The following is a 25887-nucleotide window of genomic DNA, read 5'->3' on the forward strand; positions in this document are numbered from 1 at the left end:
GGGGACTCGGCTTGTTGTGTTGCTGCCTGAGAGCTGGAGACAGTCCTGCGGCTGCCGCAGCCCTGCCAGCCGCCTGACAATGTCCCACCTAGTCGAGCCGCCGCCGCCCCTGCACAACAACAACAACAACTGCGAGGAAAGTGACCAGTCTCTGCCCCCGCCGGCCGGCCTCAACAGTGAGTGTGGGGCCGAGGGCTCGGTGAAGGGGATGGGGGAGGAGGAGCCGCCCCAGCCGCCGCCACCGGCGCGGCGCGGGAGGCGGGAGGAGAAGGCAGCCCATTGGCCCAGGCCTAGGATGTCCGGGTGACTGACAGCTCCCGTCACCTGTCAGGAGGAGGGGCGTCTGCCTTCCTCCGGGCCTCTCCAGTGCCCTCTGGGATCTTGGGCCCGGGGCCTTTTGGGTTCGCGGTCCGGGATCGGCGGGGGTCGCGCGGATCTCCCCGGTGTGGGGGGTCCCCATCAGCGGAGCCGGGTGGGGAGGGGCGGGGGCGGGCCTGGGGGGCGGGGAGGCCGGGTGGGAGGAGCAGGCCGCGGAGGGGACGTGGGCCGGGATGGGACGTGCGGCTGGGACGCCGGGGGATGGACGCGCAGGAGCGGGGTGGGGCGGGCAGCGGCCGAGGGACGTGTCAAGGATCAGGTGTGCTGGGCCGGCGAGCGGGCAGCGTCTGGCGGTCGCGGGAGCCCCCAGCGAGCATTCTTTTGTTGCCACATGTTCGTCAGGAAAATTCATTTACTGGTCTAGGGGTGGCTTCAGTCACGTGTGGGGTGAGAGGCTGTGCCTTGCTTTTCCTTTTTCCTTTTTTTTTTTTTTAGATTTCTCGAAGTTACCCAAGTAATTTTTTTTTTAAGCGATGGAGTTGTGTGCCCAGTAAACCTGAGAGCAGCCTTCTGAACCACCCAGGACTGCACACGTCAGGGAGTCTGGGGCCATGCATGCATTTAAAGAAACGGAATTAAAAACGCAGTCAGGCAGTTGAAAGTCAGCAGGCCAGGGGCATTTCTTAACATTCCGCTGCTCAGACATGTGGTCCTCAGATTTTTCTCAGGCGTTGTGAGAGCCAGGAGCTTGGAAGGGTTCTTGCCTAACCTTTCTGTAATTCATCTCTTGGGAAAGAAGTAGTGAGGGCAGTGAGCATGTGGCCAGACTGTGTCTTTTCAAAACCACTTGGATGCTTAAAGGTCGTGCAGTATCTTTCGTAACAGGGAGGTACTTCCAATGTGGCCTGAAGATTATTATTCCAGGGGAGACAGTTGCAGCCCTCACCAGGTAGGGACGGAATTTGGATGTTTTAAGATGGATGCTGCTGCTCCAGGTTTTGATGGGTTAACTCTCAAGACCTTTAAGTGTCCTGTATTCCAGAATGTAAGATGGTTATATTATTTCCCGCAGCAAATTAGGATGAATGTATGCGTCTTTAAACGTTACTTGTATCACATATTCATATGCAATTTTAAGTTACTTGCCCGTGTTTGGCATACTCTCTTGGATTTTAGAATGTGAAGAAACTTCAGAGCTAGCTAGCTGCCTTCTGTTGTTTACCAGTAGAGAAACAGGTCTTGATTGAGGGGCCTTGTCCAAGTTCACAACCAGCTGGGAGCAAAGCTGAGGTTCTGACATTCAGCCTGTCCAGTGCCTTTTCTTTTTTTTTTTTTTTTTTTTTTTTTTTTTTTTTTGAGGTGGAGTCTGGCTCTGTCACCTAAGCTGGAGTGTAGCTGCGTTTTCTCAGCTCACTGCAACCTCCGCCTCCTGGATTCAGGGATTCTCCTGCCTTAGCCTCGCGAGTAGCTGGGACTACAGGTGCCCACCACCCACTCGGCTAATTTTTGTATTTTTAGTAGAGATGAAATTTCGCCATTTTGGCCAGGCTGGTCTCAAACTCCTGACCTCGCGTGATCCGCCCGCCTGGTCTTCCTGAAGTGCTGGGATTACAGGTGTGAGCCAACTCGTGCGCGGCCTCTTTTCAGTGGTCCTGCTGGTGTATGTGTCTTATTTTGTCAATGTGTTATTCTACCTGATGCACAAAGGTGACCCACCTTTCTGTCTCTTGGTAGTATTCTGTTTAATTGTGCAATTTTCTTATGCGTGAAGATACTTGGTAGGTGTACATGATTTCACTGAACGCAAAGGGATTTTCATCTTCCTTTGACCCCTTTAACAACAACACAAAGGGCTAAGCCAGGCAGGGCGCGATGGCTCACACCTGCCATCCCAGCACTTTTGTAGGTGGAGTTGGGTGATTCACTTGAGGTCAGGAGTTCGAGACCAGCCTGCCAACAAGGTGAGCGACCAACCGCCTCTCTACTGAAAATACAAAAATTAGCCTGGCATAGTGGCGGGCGCCTGTAATTCCCACTACTCGGAGGCTGAGGCAGGAGAATCGTTTGAACCCGGGAGACAGAGGTTGCAGTGAGCCGAGATTGTGCCACTGCACTCCAGCTCTGGTAACAGAGCAAGACTCCGTCTGAATGAAAAAAGAAAAAAAAAAAAAGGGCTGAGCCATATGTCATTGTTTGTCTTGGTGTCTTACAGACCTATGACGAGTTTGATGTCTTTGGCCAATTTGTTCCTGCTTGGTTGACATCCGCTCTTACAGAAGTGGAATTACACTCAGGCTGCATGGGATATCAAAATGTTACTTTGGGAAATCTGCTAAATAGTATTTTATGTGGGATAGGGTGAGCTTCCTGAAAAGCTTTTAGATAATGCCATATTTAATTACTCCCCTCTTGCCTCTTACTCTGTTCGTTTTTTTAGCTCATTACACAACACTGGACTGAACAAAGCAAGAAGCCTCATTGATTCCTTGAAGTGGTTTTTGGGTACTGGGCAAAACAGCTTAGGCATCTAGTACTGTCCAAATTGATGATAAGTTGAAGTACTTTGTTGGGTAAAGTTGCACAACTGAAAAACAGGAGATGAAATGTACAGATTATCTTGGGTTTGGGATTTTATCTTTGGTTCAGGGGTCAAAGCAGAGTTTCAATAGCAAATTATTGAAATATTTGAATAGTGAAGTATTTCTGTGAATTTTTTTTTAAGTTTACCGCTATGAAGAGACTTCATTTTCATTACAAATTATAGGGCAGATACCCAAACTCTTGCCAAGTCAAAAGGATGTTGTCCAGTTTGTTTTATTAAGAATTCTTAACTGTTTAAAAAAAAAAGAAGAAGAATTCTTAACTATTAACTTCCTTAAGAATATTTGAATAAGATTCAATGAGTAAGGAAAATCAAAGTAGTAATATAATTCTTGTTGAGATGTATAGCCTTTTTTTCTTTCCTTGTTTTTATTTGTTTTTATTTTTGAGATAGAGTCTTGCTCTGTCACCCAGGCTGGAGTGCAGTGATGCAGTCATAGCTGATTGCAGCTTCCACCACCTGGGCTCAGGTGATCCTTTTGCCTCTGCCTCCCAAGTAGCTAGGAGTACAGGTGCACACCCCCACACCCAGCTAATTATTTTATTTCTTATAGAGATGGAGTTTCACTTTGTTGGCCAGGCTGGTCACTGGCTAACTTATTTTTTGTAGAGATTGAGTTTTGCTTTGTTGCCCAGGCTGGTCACAAACTCTTTTTTTCTTTTTTTAAATAAATCTTCAACCATGATGTGCTTGCTTTCCTGTTATCAAGAGTGCTCTTAAGGCCTTCATGAAGTGTCACTGCCTCATAATAATGTTTTGAATACCTGTGTAACTTGTGTGTAAATACTTCTACAAAAAGACCAACTTTTTTTTTTTTTTTTTTTTTTTTAGAAGAATGTCAGTGACTCTTGTTGGCCTGGTCTGGATTTCAGCATCATGTTGGCCTGGTCTGGATTCCTTTCAATAATGAATGAGAGGCTTTGAGGAAAGAATGTAAATATAACGAAATATGAAAAGAGTTCCATGTGGGCCTTGAAAAGTTAGGGGGGAAATTGAGGAGAAATACTCTTCATTTTCTCCTCCCCGTGTCCCAACGCTTCTCTCTTCCCCTTATTGCAAGAGGATTGAACTAGTGATTATAAAACTGTAAAGATAATGCAACATACATTAATGAATGTAATCACAATTATTAAACCACCCTTCACGATCTGTTACATTAGAGAATGGAGAAGCATTTACAGAGGTTTCTCTGAGTCTCTTAGTCATTCCCAAAAACCCAAACCAGAAGTATCTCATGTCATTGCATATTTTGTACAAATTGGCATAAGGAGCAGCTCTTAGTTTGTAAAGTGTAAGCCATAGAGAAGCTTCCAGCTTTTAGTTTTCAAGCTTGATTGTTAGGAGGAGAATTCACTCTCTGGTTTTCTACTTTGTGTTGCTTGGACAGCACAAACCTCTTATCCAGCATTGCTTCCTTTCCAAGTAAAACTGGACTTCGTGAGGGTTGATAGAGTTAGAACACTAAGAAATTCTGAGTGTGTAAATCAGGAACGAATCAGGTGATGGGAAAAAGACGTGTTGTTCATCTGTTGAGGAAGACAGATTTGCTCTTTTGTGTGTTACTCGAAAGACTAATATGTAGCCTCTTAATTAATGCCTATGCACATAACTTTCTCTGCAGCACTATGTATTTCCGTAGATGATATTTTTGAAAGAAAATTACTGAGTTAAAGGAAGTTACCCTTTTAAGGCTCTTAATACCTATTGTCAAATTATTCTCCAGAATGTTCACTGAAGCGCTGTCTGTAATAACAAAGTATTAGAAACAAGCATCTGAGTAGTGGTTAACCATCGCCATTTAGATAATGGTGAAAGTACGGTATATCCTTATAAAAGCTGAGATGCAGTGCAGTTGTTCAGAAGAATTAATGTCAGTGTGTATTGATAGGGAAGACATCTGAAAAACGACTTACAGATTATGTAAGTATGTGTGTATGGTACAGTTTCATTTCTTTATAAAAATAAAAGCGAAAACAGACCTGTATTTCATTGGAAAAAAAAAAACTCTGAAAATCTCCATGTGAAACTCAAAAGTGACTCCTTTGGGTGTAGGAATGGGAGGTCAGGAGAAATGGTGATTGTAAATTTTATGTACTGTTTACATTTTCTAAGAACACATTTTTGCAGTAAGGAATGGTTTTTATATGATACAGAATATAATTATAGTTGCTAAAACTTTCTTAGGGAGCTTTCTTATTGTTCTGCGTGCTTTATTCATTTAATCCTCCTAACAAAGTCTTTGAGGTAGATATAGTTATCTGTTTTATAGATGGGAAAACTGAGGCTATAAGAACCCTATGCAAGGGTGACAGCTGTGACTGAGAGTGGGAGCCTGGCTTCAGTCTCTGCCCCTGACCACAGTAGACCAGTATATGGCAGGTACAAATTGTCTGCCTTAAGTAGAAATGCTCTCAGTTATGCCACAGGGTGTGGAGGCCATAGCAGAGATCACTTTTACTAAGCTTTTCTAGGTATGTCTCTTTGTTCAGGTTTCTAAAGTGTATTTTAGATTATGATTGTTTATGCATTTTTAATGAAGAAAATAGAATCCAGACATTGATTTGAAAGTCCTTCATAAAAGTAAAAACCATACCTGTAACCCCAGCACTTTGGAAGGCTGAGGTGGGAGGATTGCTGAAGTCCAGGAGTTTGAGACCGACCTGGCCAATGTAGGAAGACCCCATCTCTACCAAAAAAATAAATAAATAAATTAGCGGAGCATGGTTGCATATGCCCTATAGTCGCAGCTTCTTGGGAGGCTGAGGTAGGAGGCATGCTTGGGCCCAGGAGTCAGGCTGTGTTGAGCTGTGATTGTGCCACTGTACTTCCAGCCTGGGTGACAATGCGAGACTGTCTCAAAAAAAAAAAAAAAGAAAAAGAAAAAGAAAAACAGAAGTAAGGACCGGAAAACCTGATATTTTTTGTTACACCCTTTTTTCTCTTTGATCATCTACTTCAAATGAGTATTTATTGTATTTTAGGGAAGACTGGCTTCCACAGAGACCCATCTGGAACTCCTGGTTCCTTAGCTCTGCTTCTGTCAGAGCAGCTCTGGGTTTTGGTTTGTTTTATTGTGTGCATTGGGCTTCTACACAAGAAGAACTGCTCCCATTGGTTTAAAAATAAGTTTGAAAATCCTAGAAGCAGTAGGAGTCAGAAAAATGTTTTTCATATACATAGTCTCTCCCCCACCCCCTTTCCCTCCAGTTGAAATATTTTGCAGAGCTCTAAATTTAGGGATGCTTTTGGCATATTTCTTAAACACTCCAGAGGCACTCGAGTGAGTTCAATTATCTTCAGTGTTAGATCTCTCTTAGCTTTGCTAGTTTTAATTGCTAATCCATTTTGAGTTCTCTGTAGTCTGTGTCCATTTTATGTGTGTATAGAATGAGGCCACGGAGATGTTGTAGAACTGTGTCATTTGGCAGCAGAGTCCTAAGGAATTGGTGGTGATTATGGGATGTTGGTAGCCGCTGACGCTGCCTCAGATGGAAAGCAAAGGGTTCTAAGTATTTATAAATGTAAATTCTGCTGTATAACTGAGTATCAGCCATTTACCAGCACTTGATACTACTAAATCCTCACAGCAACCCTGTGTATCTCTGTTTTACAAATGAGGAGGCTAAAGCTGAGGTCGCACAGGTAGACAGGAAGCGATGGGTTCCGATTCCCAGCCAGGTCTGCCTGGGAGCTTTCCTTCTTATGAGGGTGATGTTGAGTTCACTCTGGATCTGGTGTAGCCATTGCCACATTTAGAGTGACTTTTAGAGTTTGAGCCAGTTTTGATGATTGCTGCTTCTTACTGACAGTACTCCTTGTTTATCCCTGGAACTCTCTCTAATGCTTCAGCTGGGAGTTTAGAGGGATGGCCCCACCAAGCTGCTTTGTTACATTTTCTTTTTTTTTTTTTTTTTCCTTTTTTTGAGACGGAGTTTCGCTCTTGTTACCCACGCTGGAGTGCAATGGCGCGATCTCGGCTTACCGCAACCTCCGCCTCCTGGGTTCTGGCAATTCTCCTGCCTCAGCCTCCTGAGTAGCTGGGATTACAGGCATGCGCCACCATGCCCAGCTAATTTTTTGTATTTTTAGTAAAGACTGGGTTTCGGCCGGGCGCGGTGGCTCAAGCCTGTAATCCCAGCACTTTGGGAGGCCGAGGCGGGTGGATCACGAGGTCGAGAGATCGAGACCATCCTGGTCAACATTGTGAAACCCCGTCTCTATTAATACAAAAAAATTAGCTGGGCACGGTGGCGCGTGCCTGTAATCCCAGCTACTCAGGAGGCTGAGGCAGGAGAATTGCCTGAACCCAGGAGGCGGAGGTTGCGGTGAGCCGAGATCGCGCCATTGCACTCCAGCCTGGGTAACAAGAGCGAGACTCCGTCTCAAAAAAAAAAAAAAAAAAAAAAAAAAAAAAAAAAAAAGACTGGGTTTCACCATGTTGACCAGGATGGTCTCGATCTCTTGACCTCGTGAGCCACCGCACCCGGCGGTTACATTTTCTAAAACAAAATTTATCATAAGAAATGGAGGCTGGGCGCAGTGGCTCACGCCTGTAATCCCAGTACTTTGGGAGGCCAAGGTGAGCAGATCACGAGGTCAGGAGTTCAAGATCAGCCTGGTCAACATGGTGAAAGCCCATCTCTACTAAAAAAACAAAAATGAGCTGGACGTCATGGTGCATGCCTGTAATCCTAGCTACTTGGGAGGCTGAGGTCAGGAGAATTGCTTGAACGAAGACTCGGGAGGCAGAGATTGCAGTGAGCTGAGATCACACCACTGCACTCCAGCCTGGGCTACAGAGCCAGACTCCGTCTCAAAAAAAAAAAGGAAATTATTAACAAAATATACCACTATCTCTTTTTGATGTGAAGTTAGTTTATTGGCTACTGTTAACAATTATTTCAATTCTTTTACTTATTTTCTTACTGTTCTTTTGTAGAGACAGGTCTTGCCATGTTGCGAAGGCTGGTATAAAACTCCCGCACTCAAGTAATCCTGGTGCCTTAGCCTCCCAGAGTGCTGGGATTACCTGTATGAGCCACTGTACCTGGCCTCAACTCTTATTAAAATTAAAACACCTTAATACTTTTAGCAGACTTATTGGGCCAATATTTTCAAGACCTATGCAGAATTACCAGTGCCACATCCCCTTTTTCTGTGGCTCCACCCCTTCAACTTTTTGCCCAAGAAAACATTCGTGTTTGCCTGTAGCTAATGTGCAGTTGTTTCTGCCCCCAAATCAACAGGGCTTAATGAAAACTCTAGAAAGTAGGAACTCGTGGGAGAGAAGAGAAAAAGACAAGTTCACAAGGTATGTTTAGTGTGTAAAAAAGGAGAAAGACTAGAAAGCATAGATATAAAGGAAATGAATCAGTGAGATAGAGCTAAAGTTTTTTTCTTAATTTTTAGCATTATCACCTGGTTTCGTTAACCAGCTGCATTAATTTTATGCTCCTGATTTGTGCACAAATTGAAATTTTTGCTACTGGATTTAAGTTCCCTGTCTAGGAGTTTCTCCGTTGTTTGCAGTAAGGAGGATATAGTTGCTAACTTACTTAGATGACCTTTTATGAAATTGCTAATTGGTAATACTTATTGTTTCATTTACGAATCAGATAAAGCTGAGTAGCTTAGGTAGACTGTCTCTGTGTGTGTATATATACACCAGCTGAAATGTTAAAGGTAAGTAGCCTGTCTAGTAAAAAAGTAGCTATTTTTTTTGAAAAGCAACCTCAGAGTTTTCAGTAAAGTGTTATTATATTATAACAAAAGAGAAAATCGGCTGAAAAACACATTTTCCAAGATGTTTTAGAGTTCCAGTTTCTTCTCAGCTGATGATGGCATGAGCTATTTCAGAAACAGAGCTAAATAGATGTTTAGACTTTTATTACTCTTTATTTTCTTCAGAATACTTTTGCATTTCGTTTGAGGAGAGTCAGAATTCTTATCTGGATTCACCATATTCACATCTGTCTGCACATGACACATTTCAGTTCTGCTGTGGTTAACTTATCTGACTTGTCCAACAGGTTCCTGGGTGGAGCTACCCATGAATAGCAGCAATGGCAATGATAATGGCAATGGGAAAAATGGGGGGCTAGAACACGTACCTTCCTCATCCTCCATTCACAATGGAGACATGGAGAAGATTCTTTTGGATGCACAACATGAATCGGGACAGAGTAGTTCAAGAGGCAGTTCTCACTGTGACAGGTAAGTGAGATCCATGTTTTGGTGGAATTCAGGACATGGGTGGGTTACAGGGCTCAATATTTCTAGGAAAAATTTATTTGCTTAAATCTGCACTTAGCAAAAATGCCTCTTGATATATTGCAGTGTGATATATATTCCACAGATACATACGTTGTGTTTATATCAGACAGCTAATTGACAGGTGTTCCAGTGGCCACTGTTTTTCTCCAGATTGTCACTTTTCTTAATCAGATTACATTATTTTTAGCAGTTTATCAGTTTAAAATTCAGTGGCATAAATGCTAATTCATAGAATTAATCTGACTTTCTCCCATTTCCCTTTGAATCCCTCTTTTACAGATCACAAACTGCCTTGAATTAGTTACCTCTGTATATCTGTGTCTTCCCTTCTAGATCTTGAGGCTTCAAAGGGCAGGGTTTCATCTTTATTAGCTTCACAGTAATGGTGCTGGCACGAATAGACACTAAGTAAATGTTTGACTCATAGGAAGTGCAGGTTGATTCACATTGTAGCAATATTTGCACAGTTGGAAGCGCCAACCAAGGTCTATAAAGGTAGTTTTGAAGGCCCTTCTCTTTTCTCAGAGATGTTTTGTTTCAGACTGTTTTTCTGTATTTCACCCGAGGAAGCTAATTCTATGGATTAAAGACTGCTTATGGTGAAAGAGTAAGATTACAGTGAGATATATGTGTGGAATGAAACCAGGTTATTATTTTTTAGTGTAAGCTTTTCTTTTTTTTCAGAAGGGCTGAATATTCAATGACATTTACAACTTCTTGTTTCAGTGACAGTTACGCTGTTAGCATTATGGGGCACCGGATGACCTTCTGGATAGTTGTTAACTGATGTTAACCATTTAGCAAACGCACAGGAAGCAGATTAAGAAAACGTTGAGGAATGTAAACAGTGATTATCTTTAGGGATGCAGTATGGATATTTTTCTTCTTAACATTTTTGTATTTGGTAAAAGTTGTGTATATTGCACATATTATTACTTACCAGAAGAAGTGAAAAGGAGAAATGAGTTAAATTATATTCCAACTTCCTGAGTGGCTTATGATCCAGTGATGTTGCCAAGGCAGCCGGGGGACTGGTTTGTTGGCTCTGTGGCACACTGTGCACCCCCGCCGCCCCCGTGTCATCCCTGACTTGTCCCTGTGCTTCTTAAGAGCCTGGGATGGCTCTTGTTATAAGCAGAACACAGCAGATGGCTGTCTTCTGAACAGCTTGCCCTTGATTCCAGTAGCTACAGCATTAAGTCTCTTTCCGAAGGAAGATTTATGTTTATATTATGGAACTTGCTGATGGGTTTCTGAAGTTTTCTGCTTGTTAGGCCTGTCTGCAAGGCTTTCACTCTACATTCCAGTGCGTGGGCCTTGATCATTGACTGTTCATCCTGTTTTCATTTATAGTGCAGTTATACATGTGATTGAATATGCCTTCACCCTCCCATGATCGTGTTTAGGTTGCGAAAGCATGTGAAAAGGAGGCATGGCAAGTGCTTTTGAACACTTTCCTACCCCTCATCTTATGTATCTCCAGGCCCTAGATTAGTGGTCATCTTTCAGAGAATGCCTAGAACTCGAGTGTGCAACAGTACTCTCCTGGGATGCTAACACGCTTTACCATTGAAGAGTGTCTTCAAAAATCATGTCATTTGAATTGCCATGCGTCTCTGTATTTGAAGTCATTGGGAAGTGTTTCTTGTTGGGGGGAATGTTTTAGGGTTGTTGGATATCAGTCCTAGAGCTGATTTATGAGTCTTCTCAACGGAAAAATTATTCCATAGAAGTATTTGTGTTGCTGCAGGGGTTGTTAGCTGGGAACCCAGTGTGTTCTGCTTTGCGTTCCACCCTGTCACAGGCGTTTTCACCTTGACGGCATCCTAGATTCACCCAGGGAGCTTTTAAAAGTGCCAGCACATGGACTGCATCTCAAGAATTTCTCATTTTGGTTGACACGGCAGGGTAGAGACATCACAGTATTTTAAAAGCTCCCCAGCTGATTCTAATATGTGCCATGGGTGAAGCTCTAATGCATTCCAAATTATTTTAGGAGGAATAAACAGTTTAGAGAAAAGGTTGGTGCCAGCATGAAGAAGCATACAGAAGCAGAACAATGCTTCCATAGGATTCTTGACTTTGTCACCCTGCCTGCTTTGACCTGGTTAAGGCTATGTAAGGCTGACCCTTAACTTGATGTGTAGCTGTGAAGCTAATGGTGTTAGGATCACGAAGATAGTAAACTGAGGCCAGTAGAAGTGCCCAGTTCTAGTTGACTCCTGTGCTAGTTCAAGACAGAAATTTCCTAAACATATATGATGTTTGATACAGAACCAGCTTTTCCCTTTTCTTGTCCCCATTTAAGAATCCCCTATGTCAATTATACCAGTCTAAAAAACTCCTAGGCCTAATTTGTCTGATAAATTTCTGATGATCTTACTTATTTCTGAGTCAGTCTCACCAGCATCTCTGTACATTAATTAACATTGTATATATACATACTCTTGGTAACTTTAATAGTTAATATCTATTCCTTTCAGCAAGTTAAGCCCCAAATATTTTTTATTTCCATTTTAGATTTTTGGGGGAGGGTGTGTGTATGTAGGGAGGGATCCAGTGACTTTCAGTGGTCACACAAGGAATCATTGATAAAGCTAGGAAATTAACTTAGCACTTTCTGTTCGTCTCTTATAGCAAGTACAGTTTGTGATTATGTGGTTTTTGTCTAAAAACTTATCTGTAAATTTTTATAGTTCTAAAAATATATTTTGTACAATCAGAAAGATTTTATATTCATATATAAGCTTATGTAATTCACTATCAAATATCTCAGAGCAAATATTTCTGAAATAAGTAAAATAGTGGTTATCAAAGTTGTTGGTCTTTATATACTTTTACATTTGTAAAAATAACTAGGGACCCCAAAGGACTCATTTGTGGGTTTATATATTTTGATATTTACTATATTAAACTAAAACTGAGAAAGTACATATTCAAAAATAATACATTCTAACATAAGTAAGTTTTTTTAGTGAAAATAACTATCTTCTTGAAGTCCCCCCAAGTTAATAAGAATAGTGGCATTGTTTTACACGTTTACAAATCTCTTAATACCAAGCCTATTAGAAAACAGCTGGCTCTCATCCGCTTCTGCGTTCTGTTGTACTATCACACATCATGTAGCCTTCGGAAAATTCCATTAGACACTCATGGGAGAATGAGAATGAAAAAGGCAAACACATCCTACTAGTATTACAAAAGGAACTCTAACCTCGAAGACCCTCTGAAAACATCTTTGAGAACTACCTTATGCACTGTGAAAACTACGGGTGGTGAATTATTTCATAAGAGAACTTTGAGAAAAGTAACTCTGAAGTTCCCAAATTTGAAGATTATTTTACCTTTAATGGACCAAAGAGTAGATATAAGAAAATGTGACAGTTTGTGTCTGTAGGTAGTATTTCCTTTGCACATTTATCATTTTAAAGGAATTCATTACTACTGAAATAGGGCAGAACATTCTGGGTATAAGAATGCTCAATTTCATTTGGCCCTTTAATGTTAACATAAAATTTTCTTGTGTGGGGTTATGATAAATTTTCTGATTTGCTTTTTCAAAGCCATACTGCTGTAATTTTTAATTTTCTTATTTCTGGTAGAGACTAAGTCACTTGACAAAATGAGAATTAAAAGTAATAGCTAAATGTTTTCTCTTCTAGCCCTTCGCCACAAGAAGATGGGCAGATCATGTTTGATGTGGAAATGCACACCAGCAGGGACCATAGCTCTCAGGTGTGTAGGGGGGATTCTGATTTACAGTAAACAAGAAAGATGCACATTCTCTAAGTGTGTTTCGCTAAAATATATTAAAGAAAAAGAAGACTTTTAGGAATAGTTTGAAGTTGTTACTGAATTTCTGATTTTGGAATTTATTTGGGATTATATAGTTCTTGCCACACTCCTTTACAACTAAGGATTTTGGGCCCTGTCACTCTAAAAGAATTGGAAAATTCTTGTCCATAATGAAGCATGCCAATACGCCATGCTAGTTTCTTTTTTGTGTTTTTTTAATTGAGATGGAATCTTGCTCTGTCGCCCAGGCTGGAGTGCAGGGGCGTGATCTCGACTCACTGCAGCCTTTACCTCCTGGGTTCAAGCGATTCTCCTGCCTCCGCCGCCTGAGTAGCTGGGACTACAGGTGCGCACCACCATGCCCAGCTAATGTTTGTATTTTTAGTAGAGACGAGATTTCACCATATTGTTCAGGCTGGTCTCAAACTCCTCACCTTGTGATCCAGCAGCCTTGGCCTCCCAAAGTGCTGGGATTATAGGCATGAGCCACCATACCTGACCTACAGGCTAGTTTCTTGAGTTTATAAATAGAAAAAAACTGAGACAGAGGCTTTAAGACCACAGAATAAATGAAAGTGAAGGTTGTGTTAGAACTAGGTGTGAAGACTTTTTTTTTGCGCCTGAAACCAAAGCAGTGACTTTTTAGATACATTTCAAGAGGTAGACATAAAATTTATCTGAATTATGCAGGATTCCTTGAAGATAAATATCGTTTACTAGGAGTTCACATTGTTGGGAACATAGATGGATATAGTATTAAAATCTTACAAATGTTTGTATGATGAAACTTAAAATATGCAAAGTATATAATTGTTGCTAATGATTTAGAATACTCATAGCCAGCCTTTAACTTTATCGATAGGTAAGATCACCGAAAAGTGAGAACCCTAACCATTGTCTTTTTCTTCTGTATTTAAGTTGCTTAAAAAATAATGAATCTTCAAATGAGTTGCAACAAAAACCTTGTTTTTTGGGGTTCTCACTATGCCATGTCCTTGTCCCTTTGCACTAGAAACATTCTGTGTATCTTAGGTCCACCCAGTATTGTTTCTGAAGGCCACAGAATTCCTTCATACTTTGACTCTGCTCTGTTTTTGCTTTTCTCTAAATTACTGAAAATGTATAGATTCACACAAATTTATTTTATGATGAGCTTTATACTTACAGAGAAGCTCACGATAGCAGGCTGTTGTGCAGTAAGATGATCTGACAGGAGCATTTGAGTTGCTGGCTTCTGCCTGTCAGTTTGGCCACATGCAGTAAGCTCTAGCTGATGTAGAAGAAAGGATATAAAGTCTCCATGGCAGAAAGTGTTTCAAGGAATCCAAGAGAGAAATCAAATTCTTTGCTGTGGTCTTTCCTGAGGAAGATTTCTTCAATCCATATATCACCTTTTACACAGAAAGCTTAAAGTTTAGATTAGCATTTTCCAAAATGTGTTTTCAAGAATGTTTGTTCAAAGGGAAGTTTCATAGGATAGTCCTGAAGTCAAATAAAATGGAAAGGAATGCAGCCCCAGGTTCCCCACACTCTCACCCTAGTAGTCACATGAGTACTCTGACAGTTCCTGCAGTAAAGAAATTGTTATAGTTTAAGCTGGGCATGGTGGCACTTGCCTGTAGTCTCAGCTTCTTGGGAGGTGGAGGTGGGAGAATCCCTTGAGCCCCGGGAGTTTTTGGGCAACATAGCAAGACCTTCTGTCTCTAAAAAAAAAAAGAAAAAAAGAAATGGGTTTAATTAAACCAAGTGTTTCCCAAGCTTATCTGTCCTTAGACTTTCTTCCTCCTCTCTGCATACATGTTTCCCTTAAGAACTTAATAACCCCATGGAGCACTTTGGTAAATGCTTTCCTGGCTCTTGGAGTTGCAGATGTACAATTAGGCTTAGCTGAATATTTACACAGAATTCTAGAGCTGAATGCATCTACCCTAGAATTCCAAAGAATTTTTGAAATTCAGGAAAGAAAATGTCAGGTTTTTGGCCTTTGGTAGGTTTGCCAGTGTTGATCCCTTCACAGGAACATATTCCTAAAAGAACATTGGCTGTCATCAAGAGGGGGTACTTTATGTTGACAATTAGATCAGTCACTTCTCTTTCAACAAAGGGAAGAGTTTGCAAAGGCAGTCTGACTCCTATGAGAGACATTATAACAGTTGAGTAAGACTTAATAAGGGAGCTGTCAGTAGGTATAGTTTAAACTTTCAAAAAGCCTTTTACATTGCCTTTTTAAAATGGAAGAAACAGTAATTTTAAAATTAATTACTTTAGGATTTAGGAAAATAGATTTTCTTCATGAATTAGAAGAAAGAAGTTTATGGTTAGGATACTTAAAAAGGCAGTTAACAAGTGACTGTTATTGTGCTTGATCTTATTGAATGTTTTTATATGTGTTTATAAGGAATATATGCCATTTTCAAGCTTTTCCAAGATGAAGCAAAGTCACTAACAATAACTAGATATGTTCTAGGTGCTTGATTTCTTTTTTAAAATGTTTCTCTCTCTCTCTCTTTTTTTTTTTTTTTTTTTTTTTTAATTTGAGACAGGATCTCAGGGTCTTGTCTTGTCACCCAGGCTGGAGTGCAGTGGTGCAGTCATAGCTCACTGCAGACTCTGATTCCTGGCTCAAGCAGTCCTGCCTCAGCCTCCCTAGTAGCTGGGACAACAGGCACACATTGCCATGTCCGGTTAATTTTTAAATTTTTTTGTATAGACAAGAGTCTTGATATATTGCCCAGGCCAGTCTCAAACTCCTGGCCTCAAATGATCCTCGCACGTCAGCCTCCCAAAGTGTTGGAATTAAAGGCATGAGTTACTACTTCCAGCTTTCTTTTAATGTTCTCAATCTAGTGAAAGCAGTGATATTATCCCCATGGACAAATGGAAAAAGTGAGGCTTTATACTAATGACTTATCTAAGGTCACAAAGCAATTCAGTGTTAGAGCCAGGACTGAAAGCAAGTCTGAGTCTGTGGCCCTTGTTCTTTCTACTAAAGTAAGTAAATGAATTCAGCTGATTACAGGAGAGTGCACAAAGCCATGAGAATGAACTGAAAAATGTCTGCTGACTTATGGTATGGGAAGCCTAAGGTAGTGTGCACTTAGGAAAAAGATCATGAAACTTTTGGGATGATCATCCTCAAGAGTTTCAGTTCTGTATCAGAAAATAGACTAAATTGTTTCTTCACTTGATCTTAGCTTAGCCAAAACTCTGAGAAGCAATATAGATTACTTCTTGAAGATACTTTGCATTGTGTTTCTGGGACCAAAAATGCCAGCACAATGTTGGGTGTTATTGAAAAATGATCCAGACTGAAAATGTCCTCCTTTTCCTCTTTCGTAAAACTGTGATATATATATCTGTGCCTAAATCATGGTATACAGTTTAACTGTCCATATTTAGAGGACAAAGTGACCTTGAGGTGGACCAGAGAAGGAAAATTTAAATGATTAGAAAATAAAGAACTCCATGTGAGACAACAGGCTAGAACGATCAGAATCTTCTTTGATTTTGCTCTTTTGTTTTTTGTTTTTTTGTGAGACAGAGTCTCACTCTGTCACCCAGGCTGAAGGGCAGTGGCATGATCGTGGCTCACTGCAACCTCTGCCTCCCAGGTTCAAGCAGTTCTCCTGGCCAACTGCCCAAGTAGCTGGGATTACAGGTGTACACCAAAACACCTGGCTAATTTTTGTATTTTTAGTAGAGATGGGGTTTTCCATGTTGGCCAGCCTGGTCTCGAGCTCCTGACCTCAAGTGATCCACACACCTTGGCCTCCCAAAGTGCTGGGATTACAGGTGTGAGCCACCGTGCCCAGCCAGAATCTTCTTTGAATAGATGTAGGTATAGAGAGAGGATTATTGATTTTAAAAGCACAAAGTTTATATAATTAGATTAAGTCCATTTTTACCGTATTCTGGAATTCCAGGAATTGGAAGGCAGTTTAAAACCTGAAAGTGGCAAATTTAAGATTAATAAATGGAAACACAGAGCAGTAGTAAATGAGGAAAGCTTACCACTCTTAAAGTGTTCGGATAAGTTGAGAAACTTATCTGGAGTTCTTTTTTGTTTTGTTTTCTTTTTAAAATGCTTGTCCAAAGATAACTGTGCTTCACTCAACTGAGAAAATTCCATCCTCTTAAAAAAAAAAACTAGAGCGTAAAATCTTACTGTGTTTGCATTCTGTCAGAAATTAGGAAATACTAACTTGTTAAATCTTTGAGCAGCTTTAGAGAGAGACCCGCGAGGCCAAAGCAGGAAACTAAACAGAAGCGACCTGCAGTATGTTGAGTGTAGTCAGATACTGTGTGCCCACCAACCGAGCTGCAAGGAAATTGTAACGATTGTTTTTGATTTGGTATGATTTCAGTGTTACTCCAAAGAGCCAACTCATGATTCTGAGTAATCTCAGTAGCCAGTGGAAAGAGCTTAATCCTAAATGCTACATTGTATCATTCTGTGGAATTTGCCAAGTTCAGCAGAACTAGATAAGAATGGTACTAAACAAGAGCAGCAGACACACACAGGGGTTTTACTTTGCCCTGTCTGAAGCTCCTGTCCTAGCGTAGCTATTTCACAGAGAACTAGACCTGTCAAAAAAGAGTCATGTGAATATGCCAGACTCTGCATTTCTTAGCTGCCTACTGAAAAGAGTGACACCTCTGGTCAAAGAGTGAATTCTAGTCAAACAAGATAAAACGTCAACATGCTTCTTAGTTTTGAGACCCTTGGGTTTGGGGTCATAGCATGACATTTCCTAAAGCTGAATATGGCCAGGTGCCATGGCTCATATCTGTTATCCCAGCACTTTGGGAAGCCAAGGTGTGTGGATCACTTGAGGGTCAGGAGTTTGAGACCAGCCTGGTCAACATGGTGAAACCCCATTTCTACTAAAAATATAAAAATTGGCCAGGTGTGGTGGTGGACGCCGGTAATCCCAGCTACTCTGGAAGCTGAGGCAGGAGAATCACTTGAACCCAGGAGGCAGAGGTTGCAGTGAACCGAGATCACGCCACTGCACTCCAGCCTGAGACTCTGTCTCAAAAAAAAAAAAAAAAAAAAAACCTGAATTAAATAATACAGTATCATTTTTATGACTTTTTCTTTCCTTTGGTTCTTTTAAAAGGGGAGCTTTTGGAAATTTTAATTGTTCTTGGCCTAAAACTTTAAGTTATCATTAGCAATTTTTAAAAATCACATTTTTCATTTTATTTGATACGACAAATGTTAAATTCTGACTTGACTTAATATAGATTATTCCAAAAAACTTTTGGCTAACATAATTTCAAAACCTTGGAAAACATTTGTATAGCAATTTGTCCTAAAAATACAGTTTCCTCCCAGAGAGTAAAACCTCGTGCTTAACAGCAGGGCCTCTCAACACGTGTTTTTGAGTTTGAATACTGGCCCTGCTATGTATTGGGTGTGGAACCTTAGGCAAATTATTTAATCTATGTCTCAGTCTCCTCATCTATAAAATGAGATTTTTAATAATTCCTATTTTTGTACGGTTGTTGTTGCAAGGTAAAAGTTAATGCATGTGACTGGGTGCAGTGTCTCATACCTGTAATCCCAGCATTTTGAGAGCCTAAGGCAGGGAAGATCCCTTAGACTCAGGAGTTCAAGACCAGGCTGGACAACATAGTGAAACACTGTCTCTTTAAAAAATACAAAAATTAGCTGGTGGTGGTGACACACACCTGTAGTCCTAGTTACTTGGGAGGCTGAGTGGGAGGATTAATTGAGCCCAGGAGTTCGAGGTTGCAGTAAGCTACGATTGCACTCTGGCCTGGGTGACAGAGGAGACCCTGTCTTCAGAAAATAAAATAAAACAAGTTAATGTATGTAACACGCTTAGAATAATATTTGTCACTTTAAATGCTCAATAAATACTATTGTTTGTTTCCTCATTACATCTCTCACTTATTTTTGTTTTACTTCTTATCACTTTATTTTTAGCATATCCTTTTAAGTACATTTTCTTTTATTTTTTTAAATTAAGAAATTTTGTTTTTTTGAGATGGAGTCTGTCACCCAGGCTGGAGTGTAGTGGCTGGATCTCAGCTCACTGCAACCTCCACCCTAAAGGCTCAAGTGATTCTTCTGCTTCAGCCTCCCAAGTAGTTGGGATTAAACACAGCTAATTTGTGTATGTTTTTAGTAAAGATGGGGTTTCAACATGTTGGCCAGGCTGGTCTCCAGCTCCTGACCTCAAGTAATCTGCCCAACTCAGCCTCCCAAAGTGCTGGGATTACAGGTATGAACCACCCTGCCCGGCCTAATTATGAAAATTTTAAGTGCATGTAAAAGAGAATAATACAATGGAACTCCATGTAAGTATCGCCCAGATTTAACTCTTATGGAGATTTTTTATACTTCCTAACTTAGCATTATACCCCAAAATGCAGTCTTTTCCAGTTCCTATGCTGTGCTTAGATATCACAACAGCGAAGCTCACTCAGGTTGTTCTAAAGATATTACAGACTCTGATCTTAGATTATTTTTCATCATTATTTAGAAAAACAGCATGTTTCTTAGCTAAAATTGCTGATGCACAACCTTATGAGTTTGGTATATATTCTGTCTAGATTTGTCTTTGTATTAGGAGGAATTGGGCTTCCTTTTTTTTTTTTTTTTAAGTTTGAATTCTTCTTTACAGTCAGAAGAAGAAGTTGTAGAAGGAGAGAAGGAAGTTGAGGCTTTGAAGAAAAGTGCAGACTGGGTGTCAGACTGGTCCAGTAGACCCGAAAACATTCCACCCAAGTGAGTTCTCACATATTTCTTGTCAGTGGACACAGCGGATCTGCACATGCTTATAGGCGGTGGGCCTGGTAACCCCCACGATATTTTCAGCAAGTGACATCTGCCTCTGAATTTCTTTCTCAGGGAGTTCCACTTCAGACACCCTAAACGTTCTGTGTCTCTAAGCATGAGGAAAAGTGGAGCCATGAAGAAAGGGGGTATCTTCTCCGCAGAATTTCTGAAGGTGTTCATTCCATCTCTCTTCCTTTCTCATGTTTTGGCCTTGGGGCTAGGGTAAGTACTGGTAAACTCCTGAAGTTTTTTCCGTTCATTTTATCCTCATATTTTATTTTCAGATTAAAGAAATGTATGTGAAAGCAGTTTTTATTGCTTTACTTTCAATGTTTTAGTGCAAATAAGGTGAACTTAAGAATGATTAAAGTGGGTATACAGTTGTTCTACAAATAAGCATTTTTAATAACAGTAGGTTTTTTTTTGCTTATTTAAAAATAAGATGTTTGGCTGGGTGCGGTGGCTCGCGCCTGTAATCCTCGTGCTTTGGGAGGCCAAGGCAGGTGGATCACCTGAGGTCAGAGTTTGAGACCAGCCTGGCCAACATGGTGAAACCTCATCTCTACTAAAAATACAAAAATTAGCTGAGCATGGTGGTGCATGCCTGTAATCCCAGTTACTTGGGAGGTTGAGGCAGGAGAATTGCTTCAACCCAGGAGGCGGAAGTTATAGTGAGCCGAGATCATGCCACTGCACTCCAGCGTATGTAACAGAGCAATACTCTGTGTCTTGAGGGGAAAAAAAAAAGATGATGTTAATATTAATCCCCTAGGTGAACATTTTTAAGTGAACTCTTCTGTGATTGATTTTTCTTTTTGTGTTCCGTTGTTTAATATGTAATCTTGAGTAATTTATGAAGTAAACTAATCTTTAGCATATAAATTTTGTGGTTGATAAAGTACTTTTTTCATTTGGGAAAATACATGATTACATTGAATAGTTTTTTAATGAAACTGGTAGGTTGATTGGGGCTATTTTTTTCCTCTTTTAATTTTGTAGTATTTTCATTTTGCAAAATCAACCTCATATGTACCTGTAATTCGTAAGTTTTTCAGCCACATCTTTTAAATAAATTGCTTTTTTTCCTTGATTTAAACAGCTGAGGAATTACTTCTAAAACATTTTAGAGGTTAAACAGTAACTGTTAATTTTTTTTTTTTTTTTTTTTTTTTTGAGCTGGAGTTTCGCTCTTGTTGCCCAGGCTGCAGTGCAATGGCGTGATCTCGGCTCATCACAACCTCCACCTCTCAGGTTCAAGTGATTCCCCTGCCTCAGCCTCCTGAGTAGCTGGGATTACAGGCATGCGCCACCACACCTGGCTAATTTTGTATTTTTAGTAGAGACGGAGTTTCTCCATGGTGGTCAGGCTGGTCTCGAACTCCCAACCTCAGGTGATCTGCCTTCCTTGGCCTCCCAAAGTGCTGGGATTTGTTAATTTTTTTCAAGACATATGTTATGCTCTAAGCATGCCCAATGGGTCATTTTCAGTATAAGGTATGCAGAAGGTGGGTCATCCTTTTTCTTCCCTTCAAGGAAGAAAATTGGAGAGAAAATCTCTCTCTATTGGAGAGAGATTCTCAGTCACCACCTCGGAAATGCACCTACAGCTTTCCGTACACCCTTTTTGCCTCTCTCTAGGGTGCTTGATCTGCTTTTGTGAGGGCAAAGACGGTAAACACAAACAGCAACCTAGAAGGGGTTTGTGCGGAAGGGCAATGTGTGACCTTTGCATGGGGGTTAATTTGGGGCAGGAGTAGGAGTTTGATACATTGCTGCCTCTACAGCAGTTCATTGCCCATAGGTGGTTGGTTTCTGTACCTTGCCCTGTCTCTTTCAGTCATCTTCAGATTGTCTGTATTGCTGTAAGTATAATGTAAAAAGAGGGTTTAAAAAGTTGGTTGCTTTAATTGCACTGGAGGTGGAGCTAGTTACATATTTTCCTTAAGTTCCTTTCTAGTTTTGCTGTTGAAGGGGCCAAATACTAGCTTGGCATGAAAAAGTATCGTAAGGCCCCTAATCCTTAAGAGTTGGTAGTAAGAGCTGTCTTTAAAGCCCTGGCAGCTTTTAAGGTTTTTTTTTTTTTTTTGTCTTACATAGAGCACCAAAATAATTTCACATATTAGTATAGTTTTATGTCTGAAATGTCAGTAGAACCTTCTGTCCACCAAAGAGGAACATCTCTAAGGAGGTGGGCTGCTTTATTTACTCTGTGGAGGGATCTGTTCTCTTGAGTTTTTCTTTGTCTAGTCACTACCCCTTGGCTGTCCATCTCCGATTTAATGAGTAATCATCTAAAACCAGTCTGACTGGGCTGGTGATTGGTTTAAAAAAGTCAGTGGTGATTACATGGTGTTTGGGGAGTGGTGCCCATAAACCTTTAGAACCTTTTACAAAGACTGAAGAGTTTTAAGTAGAGTTCAGCCTGTGGACAAGCTGGTGCAGAACTGTTGAAACAGGTGAAACATGATGCCTCTGCTTCCTTTCAGCATCTATATTGGAAAGCGACTGAGCACACCCTCTGCCAGCACCTACTGAGGGAAAGGAAAAGCCCCTGGAAATGCGTGTGACCTGTGAAGTGGTGTATTGTCACAGTAGCTTATTTGAACTTGAGACCATTGTAAGCATGACCCAACCTACCACCCTGTTTTTACATATCCAATTCCAGTAACTCTAAAATCCAGTATTTTATTCAAACTCTGTTGAGGCATTTTACTAACCTTATACCCTTTTTGGCCTGTAGGACATTTTAGAATTTCCTAACAGAGTTTACTGTTGTTTAGAAATTTGCAAGGGCTTCTTTTCCGCAAATGCCACCAGCAGATTATAATTTTGTCAACAATGCTATTATCTCTAATTAGTACCACCAGACTAGACCTGTTATCATTCATGGTATAAATTTTACTCTTGCGACATAACTACCATTTCTCTCTTAAACTGAGATCAGGTTAGCAAATGATGTCAAAGAAGGTTTATTGTCTAGTTGGTTTTTTCCCTCAAGACAAAGACAAGCTTCCATAAGCTTGAGTTGATAGTTATTAAAAAGAAAACAAACAAAAAAGCAAGACACAAGAAGAAAAACATCCTGGGCAATAAAAAATTATTTTAAACCAGCTTTGGAGCCACTTTTTTGTCTAAGCCTCCTAATAGCGCCTTTTAATTTGTAGGAGGCAAGCTGTATAAATGATAGGTATGAAATAGAGTAAGAACTAAAATACATCAGCAGATTTTTCATACTAGTATGTTGTAATGCTGTCTTTTCTATGGTGTAGCATCTTTCTGATAAGGAACGTCTCAGGCCTAGAAATATATGAAATTGCTTTTTGAGATTTTTGTGTGTGTGTTTGGTATTTTTTACATTAATTAGCTGCATGTGAATTTTTCGTGACTTTCTTTAAATTTTTTTAAAATTTTTTATTTCTTTATTTTTTTTCTGTCTCTAAGAGGCTTTGGAATGAGTTCCAATTCTTGATGTTAATACAGGCTTCTTGTTTTAGGAAGCATCACCTATACTCTGAAGCCTTTAAACTCTGAAGAGAATTGTTTCAGAGTTATTCCAAGCACTTGTGCAACTTGGAAAAGCAGACTTGGGTTGTGGGAACAGTTGACAGCGTTCTGAAAAGACACCATTTGTTTCCTTCTGATCTCTCACTGGTTAATGTTTACTGTACAGTCTTCCCAAGGTGATTCCTACGACCGCAGGCACTGGTCATTTTCTCATGTAGCCGTCTTTTCAGTTATGGTGAACTCTTCAAGTTCAGAACACGCAACAGATTCCTTCAACGATATCCTTGTTCGTTTGTTTCTAAAATGTGAAGCTTTAGGACCAAATTGTTAGAAAGCATCAGGATGACCAGTTATCTCGAGTAGATGTTCTTGGATTTCAGAACATGCAGCATCACTCTGAAGGATACCACATGTTTTATATATAAATATTACTGTTTATGATAGAGACGTTGCTATTGACTATTTAGAGAACCAGTGTTAATTTTAAAACTAGCAATCTGTAAAGTGCATCAGGTCAACTTGAATAAAAACACTATGACAGCCAGGTTTGCCAGTTTGCAGGAACTATCTAACTCTTCTCTCTCACATCAAGGTTTGTAAAATTGATGTGTTATAGTGGAAAATAACATACAGATTAAAACAAGAAAATTTTTATCTTTTTTCAAGAACATAGCTGGCTATCTTTAAGAAAGATAATATATCCTAAATAGTTTTCCAAGTAATTTTCTTTTTTCTTTCTAGCATTTGATGTCTAAATAATTTTGGACATCTTTTTGTTAGACCATGTTTCTGTCTTACTCATAAACCTGGTCACACTTGATTTGCCTTCTATAACCTATTTATTTTAAGTGTTCATATTTGAATTTCTCTGGGAAGAAAGTAAATCTGATGGCTCACTGATTTTTGAAAAGCCTGAATAAAATTGGAAAGGCCAGAAAGTTAGGAGAATTGAATAGCTAAACCGCTACAGTATGCAGTTTGTATTACAGTTGGTATTACAGGAGGGAAAAGTAAAATTGTATTTTACATGACAGTGACTTCTTTTTTTTTTTTTTTTGAGACGGAGTTTCGCTCTCGTTACCCAGGCTGGAGTGCAATGGCGCGATCTCAGCTCACTGCAACCTCTGCCTCCTGGGTTCAAGCAATTCTCCTGCCTCAGCCTCTCGAGTAGCTGGGATTACAGGCACGCGCCACCATGCCCAGCTAATTTTTTTGTATTAGTAGAGACGGGGTTTCACCGTGTTGACCAGGATGGTCTCAATCTCTTGACCTCGTGATTCACCTGCCTCAGCCTCCCAAAGTGCTGGGATTACAGGCTTGAGCCACCGCGCCCGGCCCGACAGTGACTTCTTACAGCGAGTGCGTTGTGCTCTTCCCAAGTTCAGTAGCAGTTCTGTCAGTAGTGCCATTGAACCTGGGTATATTTATGATTTCTTTCAACGTTAAACATAGTGTGCCCTTTTTCTCAAAGTATCGGCGAAATTATGGAATATTACTTAAAACATGAATACATCATCACGGTAGCATTTATTATGAGAGCATGTAGTATGTATCTATAGCCCTAACACACAGGATGAACATCTTTACTCCTACCCAGATTTGTGTTGAATGAAGACATTATGGATTAGAAAGGAGAATTCAGCAATTAGCAGTTGAAATTGTGAGATTCATGTTTAAAAAGCTTTACACCTGTTTACAATTTGGGGACAGAAGGCAGGCTTCATTTTTCATATGTTTGATGAAAACTGGCTTAAGCTATTTTGTAAATAGAATCAAGAGCAAAACTGCACAGACTTGCAGATTGAAAAGTGCAACAAGTTCCCGTGATTGCACTAAAAGTATTTACTATTCTAAAAAATGAGAATTGAAAACTTAGCCAGTCGGATGAGTTTTTACATGAACCCATTGTGGAAACTATTGGAATTAACTGAGCCAAAGTGATTATGCATTCTTCATCTATTTAGTTAGCACTTTGTATCGTTATATACAGTTTACAATACCTGTATAACTTGTAGCTATAAACATTTTGTGCCATTAAAGCTCTCACAAAACTTCTTCTGTCAGTATATCATTTTTCTGTCAGACGTGTTGCCTGGGAGTTTCGGGCGATGGGGCCTCCTTGCCTGCACACAGCCTTCCAGTCATCTGGTCCCCTGGCAGTGGAGTTCCTCACAGTGCTCAGGGTGTGAACAATGTTCCTGTGGGGATGGTCACCTCGTTGTGAGCATTGTGAATGCCTCAGGACTGTAGCCTTCAGAGCATTGCCTCCAGGTAGTGGTAGGAGGGTGCTGACGGGGTGAGTGCTCAGGAAGTGCAGGAGGGACGTGGAGTGTGCCCTGATGGGAACGGCAGTGGGGACACCTGTGAAAGTGGATCCAGAAGAAACTGAACGTTCCACGTGCCTGGAAAACAGGATGGATACGTAGAAGACTGAAAATGCAGACCGAACCTAACTGAAATGTGTGTGCCCTTCCAGGGGTCACACTTTATCATGTAGTCAGCGGGATACCTTTGGGGGTTTACTTCTTTTAAACAGGGAGGTGATTTAAGATGTATGTTTTAGACAGGTCATCTGGTGAGGAGAGAG

The 25887-nt window shown here is 40.5% G+C and overlaps 1 protein-coding gene across 2 annotated transcripts; it reads left to right on the forward strand.

The window, feature by feature from the left end:
* BNIP3L (BCL2 interacting protein 3 like) lies at window positions 1–25354 on the forward strand. Of its 2 annotated transcripts, none has more exons than XM_012435266.3 (6): window positions 1–176; window positions 8950–9133; window positions 12856–12928; window positions 19642–19745; window positions 19869–20018; window positions 22283–25354. In XM_012435266.3, exons 1-6 carry the CDS (start codon window positions 80–82, stop codon window positions 22329–22331), a joined length of 657 nt encoding a protein of 218 aa, XP_012290689.1. In that variant the 5' UTR covers window positions 1–79; the 3' UTR covers window positions 22332–25354. The 2 variants fall into 2 exon arrangements, with proteins under 2 accessions (XP_012290689.1, XP_012290690.1); XM_012435267.2 differs by lacking the exon at window positions 1–176 and adding an exon at window positions 8122–8231.
* The last annotated feature ends 533 nt before the right edge of the window (window positions 25355–25887 follow it).

The sequence above is a fragment of the Aotus nancymaae genome, unplaced genomic scaffold (genome assembly GCF_030222135.1).
Source record: "Aotus nancymaae isolate 86718 unplaced genomic scaffold, 86718_ANA_hifiasm-v0.15.2.pri h1tg000079l, whole genome shotgun sequence".
Classification (NCBI taxonomy): domain Eukaryota; kingdom Metazoa; phylum Chordata; class Mammalia; order Primates; family Aotidae; genus Aotus; species Aotus nancymaae.